The sequence below is a fragment of the Sardina pilchardus genome, chromosome 19 (genome assembly GCF_963854185.1).
Source record: "Sardina pilchardus chromosome 19, fSarPil1.1, whole genome shotgun sequence".
In the NCBI taxonomy this organism is placed as follows: domain Eukaryota; kingdom Metazoa; phylum Chordata; class Actinopteri; order Clupeiformes; family Clupeidae; genus Sardina; species Sardina pilchardus.
The window spans coordinates 20628948-20653497 of record NC_085012.1 but is presented as its reverse complement, the minus strand read 5'-3'; the positions used below and the strand labels follow the sequence as shown (position 1 = coordinate 20653497).

The following is a 24550-nucleotide window of genomic DNA, read 5'->3' as shown; positions in this document are numbered from 1 at the left end:
GTCTATGGCCGGAGGACACTCCCAAAAGAAGGCTACAAGGCAATGCACTTCAACAGGGCCTCACTCTGTTTTGTCCATGAACACCACTGTACCCAAAACAATGTTGAAACCACACCATTTGTCACATATTTGTGAAATTAATGTAAAACATATTGCAGTTAAAATGCAGCATGCTGATACAGTTCCATATACCGGTAGACACCATACATCTGATCTGAGTGTTCACATGTCCATAACAGCAAAAACTACTTGGTAAACATAAAGCATTAACATTAGCATCTGCTGGGATTCAGCATATAACCCTGAGTATAGTTTCATACAGTTCAGTTTCAGTTTTCCAAATACATTAAACAAAGTATATATCATGCAGCACTTAATTCCAAAACATGTTCAGTGATAAAATAAAATAATATAAAGACAATGCTTTAAATCACTACGAACAGAGTATATACAATGAATAGAAAGTTTCATGTACTGAGTAGATACAATAACACTGGACTTTGATTATAGCCATGCCACATCTGTTCAAGGTCCTTAACAAACAAAATTATACATTTCCCACAGGATTACCACTTCTCTATCCCTCTTAATAACAACGTTACTCTCCTTCCATAACATGACGCACAACTTGATTTTCATTCATTCATTTGATGAATAGGCTGGGCTAGCATAATATTAATGGCGCTATTGTCATTGTTTCTTGATTTGATCTACTGGATTCGGCAGGCTTAAAAACCCTATCAATTTACAGATTTTTTTGCAGGAGAGGTTGATCTCACTTTTCTTAGTCTTTCATTTTTGAGCCCCACTGTCATTCTTTCTTTCCGACATTTTCTCACTGAGCAGTAACATGAATAACGTATATTTTGAAAACAAATTTGACCTCATGAACTCCACCATATTTACCCATTCAGCATCTTACTCTACTTTAAATATTTACTTTGGACCAATTCAATTTAATGTTCATTCTCTTGTGTACATTTTAATGAATTATGACGGGGCGCCTAGGCTGCAGCCATATCTAGCCTATGCGTTGATCCCTGGTGATGGCTCAAAGACTCTTGACAGCTGAGACTGATCACCATAAGGGTTATACAAGAGATGGAATGGCATGTCTAACATCCCACAGCTATCTAAATAAGGATTTGGGGTCACGGATCCTGTGAGCTCAAACTCAATCACCTTCACTCTTAAGACATCACAGTCATATTATCGGAACCTTGTGGGTGGCTTCACACTTTGGTGTGTAAAAAGTCTTGACAGTTTTCTTGACCCCAAGGCAAGTTGCTTAACAGATTAAGAGCCAGAGGCCTATAGCTCAACACCTCCTTCACTTAGTGGTGTGAACAGCTGAACTACTGTTATTAGATTGATAGTATAATCAGTAGTCACTTGCACCGCATTAGCACGGGATAAGCAAAGTCTGTAAATTACTCAATTTTCACTGACATTACACACGGATATGTCGTATCCTAACATCCGAAAACAACGCAGAGAGTATAAAAGATAGGCAATTGCAATAACAGTCACAGAGATGCAGATTCGCACGGGATTAGTATTATCACCGGACGTCTGTGTTTGGCGAAATACAGTAGGTAATTTGCGGCGGAATTTTTACTTTACAAATTACAGACATGGCACATTCGCACGGGACTAAGATCTCAGGCATCCTCCGCAATTATCACAAATCACCAAAGGTCCACAGGTAATACTAATCCTGTGCGAATAGGGCTTAAGAAGTGTAAACATTGTATGTTTATGCAAATCCGTTCAAAAGGGCCCAACTCTGGTCTTCAACTCATTTTGAAATAAATTATGAATTAAGTATTTTTTTTCTTATTTAAGTTTGAAAATAGCTGTCATATGTGTTTCAGAGCAACCTGTATAACACATAGTAGAACCAGTAGTGTGTGCATTCAGATCTCTGAGTCCAAAGAGCAGCTGCTGTACAAATAAGGGTGGGAAAAACATTGATGCATGTATCAAAGGCTATCTACAGTTGATGGAGGAGCCTGAGACTAAATTCAAAAGGTTATCTTGATCCTCAAAAAAACAATGCAGTGACAGTGCAGTGATTGGTCTAACTGTCCAAACCAAAGATTATTGTTTGTTATTAATCATCAAGAAATAATGATCTCCTATCCACAAACAAAGGGAGGGATAAACAGAGGGGGGGGGGGTAATTTCTGTGTTCAAAAATTACATATGCATTCAATAAAAAACTTAATACAGACCTGTGTTAATTCAAAAACAAATACTATGTCCTTTTAAGAACTGAAAGGACAGTTGGCTACAGAAAGCATGAGTGACATTGTCAGAGATGTATCTCACAATAGCAAACTCCAAATTAGGATAGGGTAAGAAGTTCAGATGTTGATAATGCTCTGCCAGTCTGTCCCACAGTGCCTGCATGTGCCCGAGCTCTCCGGTCTAGATACTGTGAGCCGATTGTTGCCACGTGCCTCCACCCATTTGGCCAGTTGGGAGGGAGACTGGTGGGAGTCGATTATCTGTCCATATTGGGATGGACCCTCCCCTACAAAAAGGGTGAATCAACCATGGCCTCGATAGCAGATACAGCAAAGACCAACGTAGGGGTAAGTATTCAATCTGCTCCTACTAAGAGGAGCAGACAAACAGGTAGATAGATGGATAGATAGATAGATAGATAGATAGATAGATAGAGTTAGATGGAAGCAGATAGGCAGAATGATAGCTAAATGGATGGACAGACATTTGGATAGTGGACACAGAGGCATAGCTGATAAAAACCCTATAAAAAGGGTGAATCAACCATGGAATTGACATTTGGGGAAGATACAGGAAAGACCAACAAAGACCCAGTAGTCAATATGCTGCTACTGAGAAAAGCTGAGAAACAGATTAATAGATAGACAGAAAGTTAGATTGATGAGGATACAAGGATGCTACAGTACGTAAATGGATATGTAGACATATGAATATATTGTAGAAACATGGCTGACTACACTCAGAGATAGACATATGGATCTGTTCAGTTAGCATTCTGAGCAAGGACTCAGAGTGTACCTGCAGCACTGCTGCTGCAACACTGTGTGATCTGATTGGTTCTTGTCTGTTCACTTACAGCAAGTGACATCATATCTGCGTAAGTTAACAGACCAACTGAGGCTTGACCAAAACAAGGTGAGATTTACAACTGTAAATGTCACTAAAACAAGTGTATTTATACAGTATAGCACATTTCATACACAGGGATAATTCAATGTGCTTTACTTTACTTTATGTACTTTTTTTGTACCATTAGTGATTCATAAACAAGAAAGTCTGTGACTTACTGGAAGCTAATGTAGAGACAGACTGTAGGTATTGGGACCATATAAGGTTCTTTTTTTTAGTGAGAACCCTAGCTTATGTATTTTGTATCACCTGAAACAATCTGATGGAATATTAAGAGAGGCCTGTGAAAAGCCTATTGCAGTAATCAGTACTGCTGGAGAGCTTCTCTAAATCATGCTTTGACATCAGAACTCTTGTTGTCACTCTGTTGATGACTCTCAAGGACAATGTTTAAGTTGTTCTATATACTGAGGAACAGATTCAAGAGGACCATAGTCAGTAGGTGACAGGGCCAAGTACTGTGCATTTGGGAGTCATAAGCATAACTACTGTATGAGAAAATCAAATTCTTCTTGAAGATTTGTTGCTGATGTTAACAAAGAAGCTCCTCTGTTGTAGGTGTAATTTGAGCCGACAGATAACTTTACCTGTAAATCCAACCCAGTGTTGGTGTAGCAATAGGCTGCTCTATGTTACAATAACACTAGGACTGATATTTTGCCTGAATGTAGGAGACGGAGTATGCCATTTTAGCACTGTTATTTTTTGCAAAAACCTGACCAAGGGTAATCAAAATGCCCATTTGACCATAGGAAGGTTGTTAGTCAATTACGTTGTTAGCTAACAGTTCTCAATGTGCCAGTAATGATTTAAAATATGAAGCATATACTGTATGCTGCTATGAGGGGAAAAACAGGCTTGAAAAAGAGTCCCCTCCTAATGAAATGTCATAAAAACTCATTTCATGAGTCCCCTCCTAATGAAAACCAAGATACTGTATATAAAACCTACTGGTGTATTTTTATTACCATACTTTTTGTAATATCTTGTTTCAAACCAGGTAAACTTCACCAATCTGATTCTACAGATCTACTTTATTCATTTGAAATCTTATCTTGAAACAACTCAACACTCACCTGAGTATCTTAACAGTATTGGCTAAAGGACTCTGTCACATGCTAGTCTTAAGATGTAAAATTGAACTTTTAAAACATTTTGACTTGTCAGTGCTTGACATATTGTTATAATCATGTTCCTCATCCATGAGGACTCATGCTTTCTCTGTGCTGGAATTAACTAGTTCATATAATTCACATTGCAGTCTTCACCATGGGTGATGCATTGATGGCAGAGTTTGGGCATGCGGCCCCATTTCTGAGGAAGTCAGATATGGAGCGTCTGGAGGCCCAGACTCGCCCCTTTGACATTAAGAGGGCCTGCTTTGTGGTGGACCCTGAGGTTGAATTTGTGAAGGGAACGGTCCAAAGCAGAGACGGTGACAAAGTCACTGTTCTTACTGAGTTTGATAAGGTAATGCATGGCAAATACATTTTAAACCTATTTATGAGGTTTTACTTATTGACCTAACTAAATCACTGGCATTCCTTTTATTTTTCCATTTAGCTATTATTTTTAACTTGAAAGCTCACTTACGTTCAGCTTACTATGGAAATGCAATTTTTTGTCATTTTTTTTAATACATTTCTCTAACTATATATGTTACACAAAGATGAAGGAGAGCTTGACTAAAGAGACTGATTTTGTTTCTATTACACAGACTGTCACCGTGAAAGAGGACCATGTCCACCAACAAAACCCACCAAAGTATGACAAAATTGAGGACATGGCGATGTTCACCTTCCTGCATGAGCCTGCTGTGCTGTTTAACCTCAAAGAGCGTTACGCAGCCTGGATGATCTACGTGAGCACAAACATGACACTCTGTCCATTAGTAGCATGTATTGCTTACATTAGTCATAATCAATTGTATGTTCATTTGTACAGACCTACTCTGGGCTGTTCTGTGTCACTGTCAATCCCTACAAGTGGTTGCCAGTGTACGACAAGGAAGTTGTGGCTGCTTACAGAGGCAAGAAAAGATCAGAAGCCCCTCCCCACATCTTCTCCATCTCTGACAATGCTTACCAGTACATGCTCGCAGGTAAAGATCTTCTGATAAAACAACCACCTTAACACTAAATGCGTATATATTGAAAATTGATGACAAAAGGTCATCAATGAATTGTCATGTTGCTTTTAAATATCATGAATATATCATGAATTCATTAATATAACATGTTCTTGATTTTATAGTAACATTTCATGCTTGTACATTATTACACAGACAGAGAGAACCAGTCTGTCCTCATCACGTGAGTATAATCCAGTCTTTGATTCTAAAATTCTTGTTGACTTGTTGATGAGGAGTTAACCTTTACATACTTTTTTTTTAACCAACAGCGGAGAATCTGGTGCCGGAAAGACTGTGAACACCAAAAGAGTCATCCAGTACTTTGCTAGCATTGCAGCAGCATCCCCTGGAAAGAAGGACCCCAGTATGGAGAAAAAGGTAAATCACCTCACTGTGTGCTGGACATAATTTCCACTTGGGATGTGTCTCCAAGTAGCCCTGTTTCACCAGACTCACTCACTTGAACTCTGGCCACTCATAATTGGGAAATGCTTCCAACTCTTGCAACATACTGGATTTGTATTTTACGTTACCTTTGAAATCACAGGTCCAGCTTAACCAATCACATTGATCAGTGATTCCTAATGCTATTTCCTAATTCGCCTAACCTCTACAAACTGCTAATAAACAACATTAGCAATAAGGATATGATGTATTTACCTTTCCTATATAAATTCACGTATTCTTCAAACTGCAACTTGTCGATTTGTGCAGGTATGACTATTACCTTTTACCACGGCCACTTCTGATTTCAAAACTAACTAAACTAAACTAAAACTAAAAGTTGTTGATTAACCTGCCATCCTGGTGGCTGAGGAATACACATTGACAGGAGCCAAACTAGTATCTTCTCAGTAAAATGAAAATGGGCAGAGATACTGCTGGGGCCAGGCGAGTCTCCAAGACTCCATTATAAAGATGAATTGACACAGTATATTCTGTATTTTTTCCCCAGGGCACATTGGAAGATCAAATCATCCAGTGTAACCCTGCTCTGGAGGCTTTTGGTAACGCCAAGACCATCAGAAATGACAACTCCTCCCGATTCGTAAGCCCTCTATTGATTTTCAACTCGAAATCCACTCTTGTGAATTCCAACTCAAAATCCACTCTTCTATCACTGCCATATTTAATTTTGATGTGTCACCCATGCTAGGGTAAATTCATCCGTATCCACTTCGGTGTGAGTGGCAAGCTGTCCTCAGCAGATATTGAGACCTGTAAGTATACAGTATAAGCCCTTTTTGACCATCTTCATCTGTGGAGACCAAAGCAATAGCTTGAAATTGATAATTACTCTTCAATCCCCCAGATTTGCTGGAGAAATCCCGGGTCACTTTTCAGCTCAAGGCTGAGAGAGACTACCACATCTTCTACCAGATCCTATCCCAACAGAAACCGGAGCTGCTGGGTGAGAAATGCATGTATATCTCCAGGCATTTGAGTGCATGAAAGAGAAATAAAGGCCTGTGTCCACCAATCACGTTTTTTGCACTGACAGCAGCTATTTTCAATACAAATTCTATGAATTTCAGCATTCACAACGCTCAGCGCCCTCAGTGGTAAAACGCAGTCGCCGCTGACTGTATTTTTACACAGTGCTCAGAGTGCTTAAAGTTTAAATCTGTTCATCTTTTAGAACAGCAATGGACTTGTCAATGTCACTTGTTCTCTCTGGACGGCCAATCATGATTGAAGAGGGGGAAACCTCATAACCTCACAACAAACACTGAGAGTGCAGAGCAAAGCGCTGTTAAAAGGTGGTTGAGGGCACTGTCAGCACAAAAACATGATTGTTGGACACAGGGTCTAATTAATAAATTGTTTCCTTAGCTCAGTTATAGTAGCTTTACTTGGCCTATGGTCTTGCTTTCTGCAGAGATGTTGTTGATCACCTCCAACCCTTATGACTACGCGTTCATCTCCCAAGGAGAGACACAAGTAGCCTCTATTTGTGATGCTGATGAGCTGATGGCTACTGATGTGCGTAGGCCTGCTTTAACTTTCCAATATACATACACGGGGGGGTATGTATTAAGTTACTTAATGAAATATTTGTTTTGTGACAGGATGCCTTTGATGTGCTGGGCTTTTCTCAAGAGGAGAAAAACGGTATTTACAAGCTGACTGGTTCCATTATGCACTATGGCAACATGAAGTTCAAGAACAAGCAGAGAGAGGAGCAGGCAGAGGCTGATGGCACTGAGGGTGTGTAGTAATTTTTCATGTTGGATGTTATTCCCACTTATTACACCACTCTTCATAAAATACTGCAGAATGCTCCATTCACTTCAATGGGCCTTCCCAACATTCGGAGGTCTGTTATTTCTGAATAACTGACTGTTGCTAAGTATAACAGACCGCTGTCAAGGAAAACAGGATTTGTACTTCTGATTCACGACTTTCCTATCACTTCCCAAGTAGTCCGGTCACCAGCAGAACTTCATTCAAAAGTGAAAGCAATCGTTTGATCAGCTGCGTTCTAAAGAATGTTTGATTGGAGTTCAGCTTGTGTTACAAACTATTTTGTTTCTATTTGTAACTATTTGTTTCTAAACTATTTGTTTCTAAAGCCACGATAAAACCGTAACAAATAATGTGCAGTCATATCATGTGGAGTACACTTTTTTGCTTTGGCAAGTAGCCGTGTAATAAGCGGGATAATGTAAAGAAAATCGGGAAAATCCACTGGCACACCAGGGTCCTGTTCGTGCTGTCGGGACATATTTCCCAATAATGACCAGCGTTCTATGCATTATCCCTTACATATTATAGTTAAATATGGGTAGATAACTGTAACTGTGCGGTTTTAATGCCAGATGCCGACAAAGTCGCTTACCTCATGGGCCTGAACTCTGCTGACCTCATCAAGGGTCTGTGTCACCCAAGGGTCAAAGTAGGAAACGAGTGGGTCACCAAAGGACAGAATGTAAATCAGGTAATATCAGAATTCAGAATCAGAGCTCTTGTGAAATGATAGTATTATAAGCATGATACATATTAATAGTAGCTAACTACACTGAGTCACTAATACTGTATGTTTTGTACAAGGTAAAGCTAACATACTGTAGGTACATAATGCAAGATTTTTACCTTAAATAACAGGGCTGTTATAAACCCATGCCTGTTGGTGTTTAATTCTATCATTAGTACAGCTGTCACACATCATCCATTGGCATTTTTCTTGCTATTAATTTCACCTTCAATTTTAGGTGTACTACTCTATTGGATCCCTGTCCAAGTCAGTAATGTGTCATGTACAAAGTATAGCAATTCAAGGTACACTGTGCAAGATTTTTTTGCAAGTGTACCAGATCGGGTAGCCGTTCTATAGTATGATGGAATAAGACATACGAAACTACAAATCTGACTTTTTTTTTCTTCAATGTCGCAATACATCATACTTTCATAAAATCATGCAACATACTCTACCCTGTCTGTGGACATTGTTATTTGCTGGATAAACAAAGAGTGTTCATGAGACAGAGGAAAAGTGCTTTGGCGTTACTTTAAATAACAGCGCTGATATAAACCCATGCCTATCTAACAAGTTGAGTGTTTAACTGCATCATTAGTACAGCTGTCAAACCTCATCCATTGGCATTTTTCATATTATTGATTTGCCCTTCATCCTTAGGTGTACTACTCTATTGGAGCCCTCTCCAAGTCAGTGTATGAGAAGATGTTCAACTGGATGGTTGTCAAGATCAACCTGACCTTGGACACCAAACAGCCTCGCCAGCACTTCATTGGTGTGCTGGATATTGCTGGATTTGAGATCTTTGATGTGAGTTTTTAAAGCTAAGACAAACACTCTGATTTTAAACAAAATATATAACATTAACAAAATCCCCATTGTCTTTCAGTTCAACACCTTTGAACAACTGTGCATCAACTTCACTAATGAGAAGCTGCAGCAGTTCTTCAATCACCACATGTTTGTGCTGGAGCAAGAGGAGTACAAGAAGGAAGGCATTGAGTGGACGTTCATTGACTTTGGCATGGACTTGGCTGCTTGCATTGAGCTCATTGAGAAAGTGAGTGACTTTTTATTTACGGACATATTTATTTTAAGGCATAGATCACTATTAAAGGTATACTATGCAACGTTTTTTAGTTAATCAATTCGTTCCATACTGTTATATATGATTAAATGAGTCATTACCGGTCGAACGGTGTGTTTTTTGGCCACTCTAGTGGTCTGTAGCGGTAAAACCACACTTGCAACTTCAGGAGACACCGGGCACGCACCCATGCTCTACTCCAGGAAGTGTCATGTAAAGTCTCATGAAAAGGCACGGCAGACTGACCGATGGAGGAGTTTTGTCAAATATACACTATAAAGCTGTAGGGGAAGCTCTGCAGAGAAATATGCAAGAATAAAACGAGCGAAAATGAAAAGTGAAAGCGAAACCGGCGATGAAATCGCCAATCCTGCATAGTATACCTTTAATAATACTAATAATACATTTTATTTGGAGCGCCTTTCATGGCACTCAGGACACCTACATTAGCTTTCTTATTTGTGTGGTTGTTCGTGTAAAATGTCATCAGAAGAATCATACTTCCATATTCTTTCCTCCCTAGCCCATGGGTATCATGTCCATCCTTGAAGAGGAGTGCATGTTTCCCAAGGCCAGTGATTCAACATTCAAAGCTAAGCTTTATGACAACCACTTGGGCAAAAATGCCTGCTTCCAGAAGCCAAGGATTGTCAAGGGGAGACCAGAGGCCCATTTCTCCCTGGTTCACTATGCTGGCACTGTTGATTATAACATTGGCAACTGGCTGGTGAAGAACAAAGACCCTCTCAATGAGACTGTGGTCGGACTTTTTCAGAAATCATCTCTTAAGATGTTGTGTGCTCTCTTCGCTGGCTATGCTGGTGCTGAATCAGGTATTCTGTCAATCTTTTCCTTACTAATCCTGTGATAATGATGAATTAATGTGTAAAGAGCTGATGGAGATGTGACATTTTAATAGCCCAAGAAGAGAAGTCTGGCGGCAAGAAGAAGAAGGGTTCTTCTTTCCAGACTGTATCTGCCCTTCATAGGGTAAGTATGACAAGTGCAGTATGTTATCAGTATGTATCTCTGGAAGATGCTAGAGATGCTTCAGACCCCTGAACACAAAACAAATTATTTATTTATTTAAAATGATTTTTATCGTACATTTTTTCGTTCCTTAGTCATTAATTAGGAGAATAAAGTAATAAATTATGAGAATAAAGTCATTAGTTACGGGAATAAAGTAGTTAATAACGAGAATAAAGTAATTAATAAAGTAGTTAATTACAAGAATAAAGTCATTTATTACGAGAATAAAGTCATTAATTATGAGAATAAAGTTGTTAATTACGAGAATAAAGTCATTAATTATGAGAATAAAGTCGTTTATTATGAGAATAAAGAATTAAGTTACGAGAATAAAGTCGTAGGCCTATATTGACAATAAGATGGTTGCGCTGTTGCTGTTTATGATTTCTATACCATCGTCCATAAATGCATAGACGTTACACATTTTACGCAAGCTAAGTTTGAAACGTCGTTAGATTCGAACTAGTTTTGTTGAATCGCTGATTCGGCTCATTCATGAAACTGAAACTTGAGTCCTGCGAGGATAATAAACAAAGTTATTCTCGTAATTAATGACTCTATTCTCGTAATTAATTACTTTATTCTCATAATTAATTACTTTATTCTCATTATAAACAACTTTATTCTCATAATTAATGACTTTATTCTAGAAATGTATGACTTTATTCTCGTAACAAACAACTTTATTCTCATAATTAATGACTTTAATCTCGTAATTAATTACTTTATTCTCCTAACATTATGACTTTATTCTCGAAGTTATTGAAAAAATATTATTTTCATGTGGCACTAATCCTCCGTCGTACAGTACTTTTCTCCCTTTTTGGCTTGACCTACTGAAGCCTACATTCTGTAAACAATCACTGCCAATATTGTTGTGTGGCAATGAAATATATCAATCTATCTGCATATCTATCTATCTATCTATTTAACTATCTATCTATCTATTTATATAAATGAATGCGCCAACAGGGGTTCTGTGTAGTGCTACTGATAAATGATTTCATTTTAATGTCTGAACAACAGGAGAATCTGAACAAGCTGATGACCAACTTGAGGTCAACTCACCCCCACTTTGTGCGCTGCATCATCCCCAACGAGACCAAGACTCCTGGGGCCATGGAGAATCCTCTGGTCATGCACCAGCTGCGCTGTAACGGTGTGCTGGAAGGCATCAGGATCTGCAGAAAGGGCTTCCCCAACAGGATCCAGTATCCTGACTTCAAACAAAGGTACAATATGTTTTAGTATACATTTCTCATAACAACATTGAGAGAACATGTCTATATCAGGACTATTTTAAACTCTTTAGATACCGTATCCTGAATCCTGCAGCTATCCCTGAGGGACAGTTCATTGACCCGAAGAAAGGAGCAGAAAAACTGCTTGGATCCCTGGATATTGACCATGAGCAGTACAGATTCGGACACACTAAGGTGCCTTACAGTATAATGTTCATAAACATTCAATGTTAAAGTAAAAACCGGCAACACTTTCTGATGTATCTTTTCTGAAAGGTGTCATCAGTTCAATTTCATATTGATTGTATATGGACAAGCACAGGACTGATTAACACATCTGTCATTTTCATAAACCATGCAGGCTAAGCACAATGTACTTGGTAATTCGAGTTGGAAACCCCAGAAAAATCAAATTAATATTGATAAAAAAAGTGTTAAATAGCTTTTGGGTCATAAACAAATGGGCTGCTGGCAGAGTTTGCAATGTCTTTGACATATCTCATGCACCAAAACTCTAAAATTCATGTTAAGCAATATAGCATTCTAATTCTAAACAAAACTGTTGAATCAAAGGTGTTCTTCAAAGCTGGTCTCCTGGGTGTCCTTGAGGAAATGAGAGACGATCGTCTTGCTCTAATCATCACTGGTTTGCAATCAAGAGCAAGAGGCATGCTGGCAAGAATTGAATTCCAGAAGATTGTTGAACGCAGGTAAATGGGTTTACTGATTGAATGACGAATGTCATTCCACAAAAATGTACACACAGCAAGCAAGTAACAGTGGTTTAATAATCATTCAATCGATCAAGAAACTATTCTTCATATCAGGTATGCAGGTGAATTTGAGAATTTTCCATTCTATTGGAAAATTCCATTTATTCATTGCAATTATTTTCTGTAAGCAACAAAACATTGCTTAATCAACATGTGTTAAATATGAAAGTGTGACCACAACACACAATGCAAACACACAAATTCTGAATAATATCATCTGTGTTTCTCTTCATTGCAAATTTTTCCCCTTTCAAATCTTCAGGGATGCCCTTCTTGTCATTCAGTGGAACGTCCGTGCATTCATGGGGGTCAAGAATTGGCCCTGGATGAAAATGTACTTCAAGATCAAGCCCCTGCTGAAGTCTGCTGAGTCTGAGAAAGAGATGGCAAACATGAAGGAAGAATTCCTGAAGCTGAAGGAGGCCTATGCCAAATCTGAGGCTCGTAGAAAAGAGCTGGAGGAGAAAATGGTTTCGATTGTCCAAGAGAAAAATGACCTCCAACTTCAAGTCCAGACTGTGAGTATACTCTACAATTTAACCAGCAACTATTTATTACTCAAAGTTAAATTATAAACTTAAATATTAATGATCGACAATCTACAATACTTCATTACAGGAACAAGACAGTCTTTGTGATGCTGAGGAGCGATGTGAAGGTCTGATCAAGAGCAAGATCCAGCTTGAGGCCAAATCCAAGGAGCTGGCTGAGAGACTGGAAGATGAAGAGGAGATGAATTCAGAGTTGACTGCAAAGAAGAGGAAGTTGGAGGATGAGTGCTCTGAGCTAAAGAAGGATATTGATGATCTGGAGCTCACCCTAGCTAAAGTAGAGAAAGAGAAACATGCCACTGAGAATAAGGTTAGCAGAACTGAAAATCTTTCTAATCACCAAGAAAAATGTTACTAATCAAGTCAAGTAACTAAGTAATCAAGCAATAATTTGACAATGTTCGACTTTACTTTTAGGTTAAAAATCTGACTGAAGAGATGGCAGCACTGGATGAAATCATTGCCAAGCTGACCAAGGAGAAGAAAGCACTGCAGGAGGCTCATCAGCAAACGCTGGATGACCTTCAGAGTGAGGAGGACAAAGTTAACACTCTGACCAAGGCCAAAACCAAGCTGGAACAGCAAGTTGATGATGTAGGCAATAAAAACAAGAGGCATCTTTTTTTCGCTGTGTGAAATTGATAGACACTTACACAATTCCTTTTTTTCCCCATCCGAAATAGCTTGAGGGGTCCCTGGAACAGGAAAAGAAACTCAGGATGGATCTTGAGAGAGCTAAGAGGAAGCTTGAGGGTGACTTAAAGTTGACCCAAGAAAGTCTTATGGATTTGGAGAATGACAAACAGCAGCTAGAAGAGCGGCTGAAGAAGTATGTACAAACCAGACAGTCACCTATAAGTAACAAAAACAGAGAAAACATATATTCCATTGATATTTTCATTGGCTGTTTCAATACAGGAAAGACTTTGAGATCAGTCAACTTAATAGCAAGATTGAAGATGAACAAGCTATGAGTGCCCAGCTCCAGAAGAAACTGAAGGAGCTGCAGGTAAATGAAGAATAAAAACTATTAAGAAATAAAACATAACATTTTGTGAAAACATATGTATATCTATCACAGAATTCAATACAAATAAAATACACTTCCTATTTTACTGTCCTTAGGCTCGCATTGAGGAGCTGGAGGAAGAGCTGGAGGCTGAGAGAGCTGCCCGAGCCAAAGTGGAGAAGCAGCGGGCAGACCTGGCCAGAGAGCTGGAGGAGATCAGTGAGAGGCTGGAGGAGGCTGGAGGTGCCACTGCTGCCCAGATTGAGATGAACAAGAAGAGGGAGGCTGAGTTCCAGAAGCTGCGCAGAGACCTCGAAGAGTCCACTCTGCAACATGAGGCCACTGCTTCCACACTGAGGAAGAAGCATGCAGACAGTGTAGCTGACCTTGGGGAGCAGATTGACAACCTTCAGAGAGTGAAGCAAAAGCTTGAGAAGGAGAAGAGCGAGCTCCGTCTGGAGTTGGATGATATTGTCTCCAACATGGAGCAGGTCTCTAAGGCCAAGGTTTGTATAAAACCTGTATAATGGGTCTCACTGAACTCTCTATATCGACAACAGTTTTCAGGAAATAGTACATCAGTACAACATTCTGTATTATTTTGTCAGACAAACTTGGAGAAGATGTGCAGAACACTGGAGGACCAGATGACTGAATACAGAACCAAGGCTGAGGAAGGCCAGCGCTCCATCAATGACTTCACCATGCAGAAAGCCAAGCTTCAAACTGAAAATGGTAAGTCAAATTGGTAAAACAACTTATTAATTTAATGTATTTAGAAAAAAAAAAGAAAAGAAGCATTACAATTGGAATATGTATATTCTGTTCATCAAGGTGAGCTTGCAAGACAGTTGGAAGAGAAAGACTCACTTGTTTCTCAACTGACAAGAGGCAAACAGTCCTACACGCAGCAGGCTGAGGATCTCAAGAGGCAACTTGAGGAGGAAGTGAAGGTATTGATAACTTGCAGAAAGAATCTTTCAATTATCACCAGACTAAGCTCAATCTTTTAAGATTGAACATTAGTCTGGGAAGTCTGTGCTATGTTTCTACTGTACAAGTGGCATGATCAATGGGCATAATTCAAATGACTCTCTACACATCTGGATAGTCCTTCAACCAATTACACCAATAATCCAGGAGTGCCTGGTGGATAAGCTAGTTTGTGATTGGTTCCATCAAATGTGGACAGGAAGCAGGATAGATAAATGTGTAGGTTTCCGGCCTGAGCTGCAGAGCGAAATCCAATCGGCGGCAGAGCAGGCTCGGTTTTCCAAGTCTAATCTTATCCTATCCACAGGCCAAGAACGCACTAGCCCATGCAGTGCAGTCTGCTCGCCACGACTCTGACCTCCTGAGGGAGCAGTATGAGGAGGAGCAGGAGGCCAAGGCTGAGCTGCAGCGCAGTCTCTCCAAGGCCAACTCTGAGGTGGCTCAGTGGAGAACCAAGTACGAGACTGATGCCATACAGAGAACTGAGGAGCTGGAAGATGCCAAGTAAGGCCCTGGGGAACTGACTCTGTATGAATTGTTTAAAACTGATGCTTAGACATGGCATGTACATTTGTCACTTTCAATTATTTTTTCCTCAGGAAAAAGCTGGCTCAACGTCTGCAAGATGCAGAGGAAGCTGTGGAGGCCGTCAATGCCAAATGCTCCTCCCTGGAGAAAACTAAGCATAGACTGCAGAATGAGATTGAAGATCTCATGGTAGATGTGGAGCGATCCAATGCTGCTGCTGCTGCTCTAGACAAGAGACAAAGAAACTTTGATAAGGTAAGAAAACAGTGAAATGATCAAAAACACCATGGCCAATATTCCTTCACATGTTTATCAGATTTCACTGAAAGATTTTCACCTGAACAGGTCTTATCTGAGTGGAAGCAGAAGTATGAGGAGTCCCAGACTGAGCTGGAGAGCTCCCAGAAAGAGTCCAGATCTCTTGGCACTGAGCTCTTCAAACTCAAGAACTCTTATGAGGAATCTTTGGATCACCTTGAGACCATGAAGAGGGAGAACAAAAATCTCCAAGGTCTGTTTGATGCTCCCTTAAGACAAAACTTATATAATTGACAAAGTGACACCACACAACTAACTAATCTTCATCTGCTTTCCAGAGGAAATTTCTGATCTCACTGAGCAACTTGGTGAGACTGGAAAGAGCATTCATGAGCTTGAGAAGGCCAGGAAGACACTTGAGCAAGAGAAAGCAGAGATCCAGACTGCCCTAGAGGAAGCTGAGGTACTGTACAATTATACAGATCAAAATAATCAGAAAACTAGTTTCCCTCATTCAAAGATATCATAGGATGCTTGTTTTTTACAGAAATATATAACTAAGTAGATTATTATGTTCCTATATCTCCATAGGGTACCCTTGAACATGAGGAGGGTAAGATCCTCAGAGCTCAGCTGGAGTTCAATCAGGTCAAAGCTGACATTGAGCGTAAACTTACTGAGAAGGATGAGGAGATGGAGCAGGCCAAGAGGAACCAGCAGAGAGTGGTGGATACCCTGCAGAGCTCCCTGGAGTCTGAGACTCGCAGCAGAAATGAGGCTCTCAGGGTGAAGAAGAAGATGGAGGGAGACCTCAATGAGATGGAGATCCAGCTCAGTCAGGCCAACAGGCAGGCAGCTGAGGCCCAGAAGCAGCTCAAGGGTCTCCATTCACATATGAAGGTAAAACAATGCAGCAAAGAGCTCTGTAATCCCATTGACAGTAAAGAGATCACCAACTGCATTGGTGTGTATTCCTAAACTTCCTAAAATTCCTAAACTTGACGTAACAGTGTCAAGTTTAGGAATGAGACAACGAGGTCAGTTAAATCTATAATGACCGCTGCATACTAGAAAAGCACTCAAGAGAGCGCAGACCTCCGCCTGTATTGTTCTTCCTTGGTTGTCATACATTTGAACCTAAACTATTCAGATTACACCGCTAAGCAAAAAAACATTAAAGCCTCTGGAATCCCGACAGTGATAATGATCACTCCCAAAATGTAATCGTTTCTTCCTTGGATAATTTCTGACCTTACCTGATTTTATCGAAATCCATCCATTAGTTTTTGAGTTATCTTGCTAACAGACAGACAAACAGACAGACAGACAGACAGACAGACAGACAGACAAACAAACCCAGAAGAAAACATAACCTCCTTGGCGGAGGCAATAATGACCGTCAATGGCAAGTGGTTCTGTGCTTTTGATCCACCTCTTTCATATCAATCCGCAACTAATCCGTTCGCTTGATGAAATTTCATTGAAAGTGAAACTCAGCTAATAAGATGTTGCCACACAACACCTGAAACTGTTCTTTCTGTGTGGAGAACTATTTATTTTGCTCGCAGAAGCCACGAAAGGTAGCAAAGTCATTGCTAAAGACACGCTGTGTTAAGTTTATTTTCTAGTTTTAGCAAGTAGCTGTATAATAAACAGGATAATGTATTGTCCACTGGTGTCCCTTCAAGACAAAGCAAAACCCCTCCGTTCCGGGCTCTGTTCGTCCTGTTGAGACTCATTTTCCGATAATTACCGGTGGACAACAGTCCAGCTAGTAAGATGTTACCATGTAACACCTGAAAGTTTATTTTCTCGTTTTGGCCGGGGCGAAAAGAACCCCGACGCACAGCTGAGGGGTTTTGGTTCAACCTGAAAAGACGATACCTTATCACTTACATATTCATCTGTAGCACTTTTTACTCATTCTAAAAGGTGCGTTTCCACTATCGGAACTTCCGGGCCGTTTTTTAAGGGACTTCGCCACGTGCGCATGTCTCCACTGACCGGGCTGTTCCAACAGGGCCGTTTTCAGGGCCATTTACAGGAACCAATGGAGTACCTGGTGGAGGGTAGGTACTCACAACGGCCCGGTAGAGTCGCTGGACGGTACTAGTAGCTACCTTGCGCAGATTGGTTGTCGCAGTGACATCAGCAGATCGAGACAAACAACCTCCATGTGACGTTACTAAAGAAACGATTTGATGACGTTGTCGCGAGGTCCTTACAGGGCCATTACTGTAATGGAGACACAACGCCTGAGAGGACCAGGCCAGTCGCGGCCCGGTCAAAAGTACCTTCCCCCAAAAAAGTCCCAAAGCCAGGGTAATGGAAACGCGCTTAAAGATTTCCCTTAATGATTTTTCCATCTTCTCAGCACTGGAAAAAGGAAATCTAACCAAGTGTAATCATCTTATATTATTCCACTGCTTGGTTGAATTCCCCATTATCCTGCGTTCTACAAGGGTGTGCGATATTTTTATAGATTTGCACACCTATGAAGTAGTTCCAATTTGTTGGCCGTATCACACTTCAATATTAATTCGCCAAACTCGTTGTGAAGTTTAAATGAACTGTCACCTTGCATCCAAGCTGTAAAAATACAGACGTTCAGAACACAGTAACATTTAGCATATGACGGAGGTGGCTTTTAGCTAGTTGGGTGGCAGTAGGCTAAGAAAAATAGCGATCTTTCAAAGTTAACGTTCATCAGAATCCTGAGATATGCCAGCTTTTTCACAACAAATTTACTTACTGCATTGACAGATAAATTTGATTGTTTTCATGAAGAACTGACTTAAAATAAGTAAACCTTTCCTTAAATTAAGTCAAATGATTTCATAAGAAAGCACTAGGTGAGTCTGTTTTTGTAGTGAAAACAATACCAACTAGTTCTTTTTTTAAACAATGTTAATCTTGATATAGGATTAAAACACTTGGTTAGATGTTATTAGACAAGCAATTTTTTGCAGTGTATTCACTTACTGATAGTTGTGCATGTAGTCAAAAGTATCTTAAAATAATCAGTATTAGACTACATTCCATCCATTTTGTCTTTTTATTTCTGCTGTAGGTTAACTATCTTTTTGAATAGCTGAATACAATCAAACCAGAGTTAACTGCAACAAGGTTAGGCCGTATTTTAACAATCTGAAGAATACATGTCTACATTTCTAACATGTGTACATTGCAGGATGCCCAACTGCAGCTGGATGACGCTCTACGTAATAATGATGATCTCAAAGAGAACACTGCTATTGTGGAGAGACGCAGCAATCTGCTGCAGGCTGAATTGGATGAGCTCAGGTCCCTGGTGGAGCAGACTGAGAGAGGCCGGAAACTGGCTGAACAGGAGCTGCTGGACGTCAGTGAGAGGGTGCAGCTGCTACACTCTCAGGTAAAATCTTAAATTGGTGTTTTTCAGATATATTATGACACAGATTCCATGTGAAACAGACCATCACGAACATTTTTGTCTGACCACATAGAACACCAGCCTGCTGAACCAGAAGAAGAAGCTGGAGGGTGATACATCCCAGCTGCAGAATGAAGTAGAGGAGGCTGTGCAGGAGTGCAGGAATGCAGAGGAAAAGGCCAAGAAGGCCATCACTGATGCTGCCATGATGGCAGAGGAGCTGAAGAAGGAGCAGGACACCAGTTCTCATCTGGAGCGCATGAAGAAGAACATGGAGCAGACCATCAAGGACCTGCAGCACCGTCTGGATGAAGCAGAACAAATCGCCATGAAGGGTGGCAAGAAGCAGATCCAGAAGTTGGAGTCCAGGGTAAATGCTGTGTTTTTGCTAAAGAGCCTTTTCTATGAATCTGTGCTCAACTAGATATAATTACAGGTAGACATATCAGTATTTGTCAACATTTCCTTTACTTGTCTAAATTTAGGTGAGAGAGCTGGAAGGTGAGGTGGAAAGTGAGCAACGGAAGGCCAGTGATTCTGTCAAAGGAATCCGTAAATATGAGCGCCGCATCAAGGAGCTCACTTATCAGGTATATTAAATAATACCATACCAAGCATACTTTTTTATTATTATTATTATATTATTATTATTATTATTATACATAATGCTAAATGCTAACACAAAATTCACCCACCTCTTCCATCTGTAGACTGAGGAGGACAAAAAGAATTTGCATCGTCTTCAGGATCTGGTGGACAAACTGCAGCTGAAGGTCAAATCCTACAAGAGAACATCAGAGGAGGCTGTAAGTGACATCCACTTTCTCCTTAGTTTTTCCTTCTCTTCCTTATTTTATCTCTTATCAAAGTTGTTTAATCAATTAATGCAAATCATGTGCACATTTCAGGAAGAGCAGGCCAATAGCAACATGACCAAGTTCCGCAAGCTGCAGCATGAGCTGGATGAGGCTGAGGAGAGAGCTGATATAGCCGAGTCTCAAGTCAACAAGATGAGAACCAAGAGCCGTGATGCAGGTGGCAAGGTGAGAGCAACAGTTGCACAAGTAGATCTCAATGACATATACTTAAATCACTGTGTTGATATCTGGTATCAATATACTAATATAATTGCCATAACCAGTATCTATTATTATAATACACTCTACTATGTGTTGCAGCCTTTAGCAGAACTAGGTTCTCTTATAGAGTATAGAATTATTCACAATCATCAGGACTCAAGAATTGGCCCTAGCCATTAGCCAAATGCTAGTAAAATGTGAAAGTGGCTGGTAGATTAATAGTAGTTCATTTTGACCCCTAACAATCATATTTATCCACATATTGCTGACAATATTTTTTTTTTCTGTATCACAGAAAGGACATGATGAAGAGTGAAGCTCTCATGGATATGTCTGAAAAGTTCTTGTTTTGCCGTGTTTTAGTTTTCAGTTTGGAATGCATTCCAATACAATCACTTAAAAAGTGTTTCTGTTGTTTGTGTGTTCTTAAAATTTATGAAGGATCCCACCTATTCATTCACCACTGGCCTACATACTGTAGAAGAAGGGAAGGGGTTTCTTTTTTCTTTGATGATGCTGTGAGCAGAATTTGCCTATTATAAACTTCATTTAGCTGGGACCAAATCAACAGATTAACAGGTCTGAGTTAACAGAGTTCCATATAATCCCTAATAAACCTACTTGGTGTGCTTGCATTACATACACTCTCTGTCTAATTCAGGCACATGACTTGAGATGCCACTTAATCAGCACAAAGTACTACATTTACCTGGGACAAGTAGAAAATTAAGCAATAAGCCCCGAGAGGCCGGGCTTTATACTGTATAATCGAACAGCTAAGGGGCGTTGTTAGGCACGAAACCCCCTTAGCTGTTTGATTATACAGTATAAAGCACTGTATAACACATCACTGTATAACCGCACATCAATAAAACCAAGTCAAGAATTATATCACAGCACATGCTCAACATAGTAAAGCTTGCTTACTTTTGCACCTTGAGATCTCCTGTTGTATTGGCACTGAACTGTGACAGTCTACCACAAGGACCAGAAAAATCTTCCATCTTTCCGTTGTTGCCGTCAAAGCTATAAAAAGGCTCTGCAATCCGCAAAATTCTTCAGTATAAAAAAGGAACAAGGAGAGAATTAATGAAGGAGAGTATTAATGAAAAGTGTTTAAAAATAGAATAGATACATTCATAATATTAAAGTTTTCAATGATTAAGGTGCTTTAATCGTTACTTCTGTCACACTGACCATAAAGTAAGTCAATCCATCTAGTACTCATCACCATCTCCCTGTCTGTGCTGGGTTCAAACTTTTTGTTAACCACACATTTGACCAATCTCCTTCTTAAATGGATGATCAAATTGGTGTTTTACTTTTCAGCAATACCCAAATTTCATTGAAACAAATTAACATTTAATTTCAATAATTATTGAAAAAGATGCATACCATCAATAAATACAACATGTAAGTAACCAACGTCCATAGGCACCACAACATATATGTTTTCTCTCCCGGTCAACAAATACATGTAACTACCCAAATTTGTTTTGTTTTTTTCCCAAGTCTTATTAGTTGTCAAGAAGCAGAGTAGAATAATAATAATAATAATAATAATAACAAATCTATACCTTGATGTCTGTTTCATATGCAAGACCATCTGTTGCAGATTAGAGTTAAACATGTCACAGTCTCGACATTTAGCAAGAATTTCACATGGTTATCTTTGTACTCAAGGACAAATGGTGGGAGATGTGCATGTGACTCATAAACAAAACAGCACTAAGGCTTGAATGTCACTTTCTTAGGAACAGAGACCTATGAGTGTCTATGGTCAGAGGACACTCCCAAGAGAAGGCTACAAGGCAATGCATTGCAACAGGACCTCACTCTGTTTTGTCCCACACATATCAGCCCATGAACACCACTGTACCCAAAACAATGAAACCACGCCATTTGACACATACTGGTAAAATTAATATAAAGCATATTGTACTTAAAAGTAGATATCATGCAGCACATAATTACAAAACATTTTCAGTGATAAAATAAAACAAAAGAAAGACATTGTTTTAAATCACTATGAACAGAGTATATACATTGAATAAGAAATGCACTGTAAATACAAAAACACTGAACTTTGATTATGGCCATGCCACATCAGTCCTTAGCAAACAAAATTATAAATTAGCAAACAAAATGATAAATGTCGTACAGAATTACCACTTCTCTGTCCCTCTTCCATGGCTCAGTCTGAGAGTTCATGTGGACATGTATAGAGAAACAAGCTCAGGCATAGACAAGGGAACTATATGATGCATTCAGAGTCCAGACACCTCCTAGTGGGCTTGAGCAGGGTGTCACTGGAGTCTGTGTAGCCACCAGCCACTGCAAGTCCTCCCATGCCAATGATATAAACCCTCCAAGAGGAGATGTGATGACCTCCTGGCAGTAGTGGTGATGGCTCAAGGACTCTTGACAGCTGAGACTGAACACCATAAGGGTTACACAAGGGATGGAATGGCATGTCTAACATCCCACAGCTATCTAAAGAAGGATTTGGGAGAATAGAGGTCGCGGATCCTGTGACCTCAAATGTCTCACAGAGGGTGAAGAAAAATCACCCTCACTCTTGCAACACCACAGTCACATTATCGTAACCCTGTGTGTGACTTCATACTTTCTTTGGTGTGTAAACATGTCTTGAGTTGACCCCAAGGCAAGTTGCTTAGCGGTATAAGGCCCAGAGGCCTATTAGCTCAACACCTCATTCACTTTGTGGTGTGAACAGCTGAACCAGAGAGGGTTAAAGCGGAGCGAAGGATCTTTGGTTGAACTACTGTTTGTAGATTGATAGTATAATCAGTAGTATCATGGATGATTTCCATTACAATTCATTCAGTCTTCTTATTTATAATGTTAATATACATTTGAACACAGGAACAACGCTTTTATACAGTATTTGTGGATCTGCAAGCACTAGTGTGCATGTGTCACTATGAAGTGCTAACACTTTGTGGGCGAATCAGATAAAAATGGCCAAAACCAGGTCTTCAACTCATTCTTTTAGAGCCGTTAAAGCATGGAATGCTCTTCCTAGTAATCTGAAAAGCTTTACAGATTTCTACACTTTCTCACGTGAAGTAAAAAAATGGATTTTGAGCAATCCGTCTTGCCAGCATTAATAACTAGTTCCATAGCATTTATACAAAAAGTGTTGGTATGAGTGAGTGTGTGAGTGTGTGAGTGAGTGAGTGTGCGTGTGTGTGTGTGTGTGTGTGAGTGAGTGAGTGAGTGAGTGAGTGAGTGAGTGAGTGAGTGAGTGAGTGAGTGAGTGAGTGAGTGAGTGAGTGAGTGAGTGAGTGAGTGTGTGTGTGTGTGTGTGTGTGTGTGTGTGTGTGTGTGTGTGTGTGTGTGTGTGTGTGAGTGAGTGTGTGTGTGTGTGAGTGAGTGAGTGAGTGTGTGAGTGAGTGAGTGAGTGAGTGTGTGTGTGTGTGTGTGTGTGTGTGTGTGTGTGTTATTTTCTTATTTCTTATCTTATCATTCTTAACTTATATGATCTGTTTAAGGGGGCAGTTGGCAGTTGTGTGTGCTTTCAGACCTCTGAGTCCAAACAGCAGCTGCTATACAAATTCATAAGGGTGGGCTGAACATTGACGAATGTGTCAAAGGCTATCTACAGTTGATGGAGGAACCTGAGACTAAATTCACAAGGTTATCTTTGTCCTCAAGGAAACAATGCAGTGACAGTAGTGCAGTGCTTGGCCTACTAAAAAGACAGCTGTTGTTGTCGCTGGACCAGTTTAAAAAACGTAAGTTTGTAAAGTTTAACGTTACAAGGCAAGATTTTTGCTTGCTATTGGTCCTCAAGAGAAAAGTATCTCCTATCCACAAACACAAGCTTGAGAGGGGGGGGGAAATCAAGCATCAGTTTATGTCAGCATCCATTGTCCTTGGCTCTATATACATTGGTAATACTTATATCCAAAGAATTAACAAACATAATGTACCGGTTCAAGATAACAAATCCACAAAAGGGAGATCCACATGAATTTCTGTCTTCTAAAATTACATGTCCTTTATGTACTGAAAAGACAGCTGACTACTGACAAGTTCAGAGATTTATCTTACAATAGCAAACTCCAAATTAGGATAGGTTAAGAAGTGCAGGTGTTGGTGATGCTCTGCCATTCTCTCCTATTGTGCCTGCATGTGCCTGTCCCCTCCTGTCTGGATAAGCCAATTGTTGCCACGTGCCTCCACCCTTATGGCCAGTTTTCCTTTGACAAAACTCTGGTGTGGTGGGAGTCAGTTGATGCTCTGTCCATATTGGGATGGACCATCCCCTACAAAAAGGGTGAATCAACCATGGCC

General features: G+C 39.9%; 1 protein-coding gene across 1 annotated transcript; it reads left to right on the top strand.

The window, feature by feature from the left end:
- The first annotated feature begins 3108 nt into the window (after positions 1-3108).
- On the top strand, positions 3109-20636 carry LOC134065831 (myosin-7-like). Its single transcript, XM_062520924.1, has 38 exons — positions 3109-3165; positions 4421-4629; positions 4877-5020; positions 5104-5260; positions 5444-5471; positions 5560-5668; positions 6246-6338; positions 6447-6510; positions 6603-6701; positions 7170-7273; positions 7360-7498; positions 8110-8228; positions 8928-9077; positions 9157-9327; positions 9878-10187; positions 10274-10344; positions 11413-11618; positions 11699-11822; positions 12201-12337; positions 12663-12918; positions 13019-13261; positions 13369-13545; positions 13635-13780; positions 13870-13960; positions 14077-14466; positions 14569-14695; positions 14795-14913; positions 15261-15457; positions 15553-15736; positions 15827-15992; positions 16078-16202; positions 16331-16639; positions 18930-19133; positions 19225-19521; positions 19637-19741; positions 19862-19957; positions 20060-20194; positions 20526-20636. The coding sequence occupies exons 2-38, from the start codon at positions 4429-4431 to the stop codon at positions 20544-20546; spliced, it is 5814 nt and encodes a 1937-aa protein (XP_062376908.1). The 5' UTR covers positions 3109-3165; positions 4421-4428; the 3' UTR covers positions 20547-20636.
- The last annotated feature ends 3914 nt before the right edge of the window (positions 20637-24550 follow it).

Coding starts and splice junctions, on each gene's coding strand:
- LOC134065831 (XM_062520924.1), top strand. CDS start 4,429: ATGGGTGATGCATTGATGGCAGAGTTTGGGCATGCGGCCCCATTTCTG. Junction 6,339..6,446: donor ATGACAACTCCTCCCGATTC/GTAAGCCCTCTA, acceptor CACCCATGCTAG/GGTAAATTCATCCGTATCCA. Junction 9,328..9,877: donor GCATTGAGCTCATTGAGAAA/GTGAGTGACTTT, acceptor TTTCCTCCCTAG/CCCATGGGTATCATGTCCAT.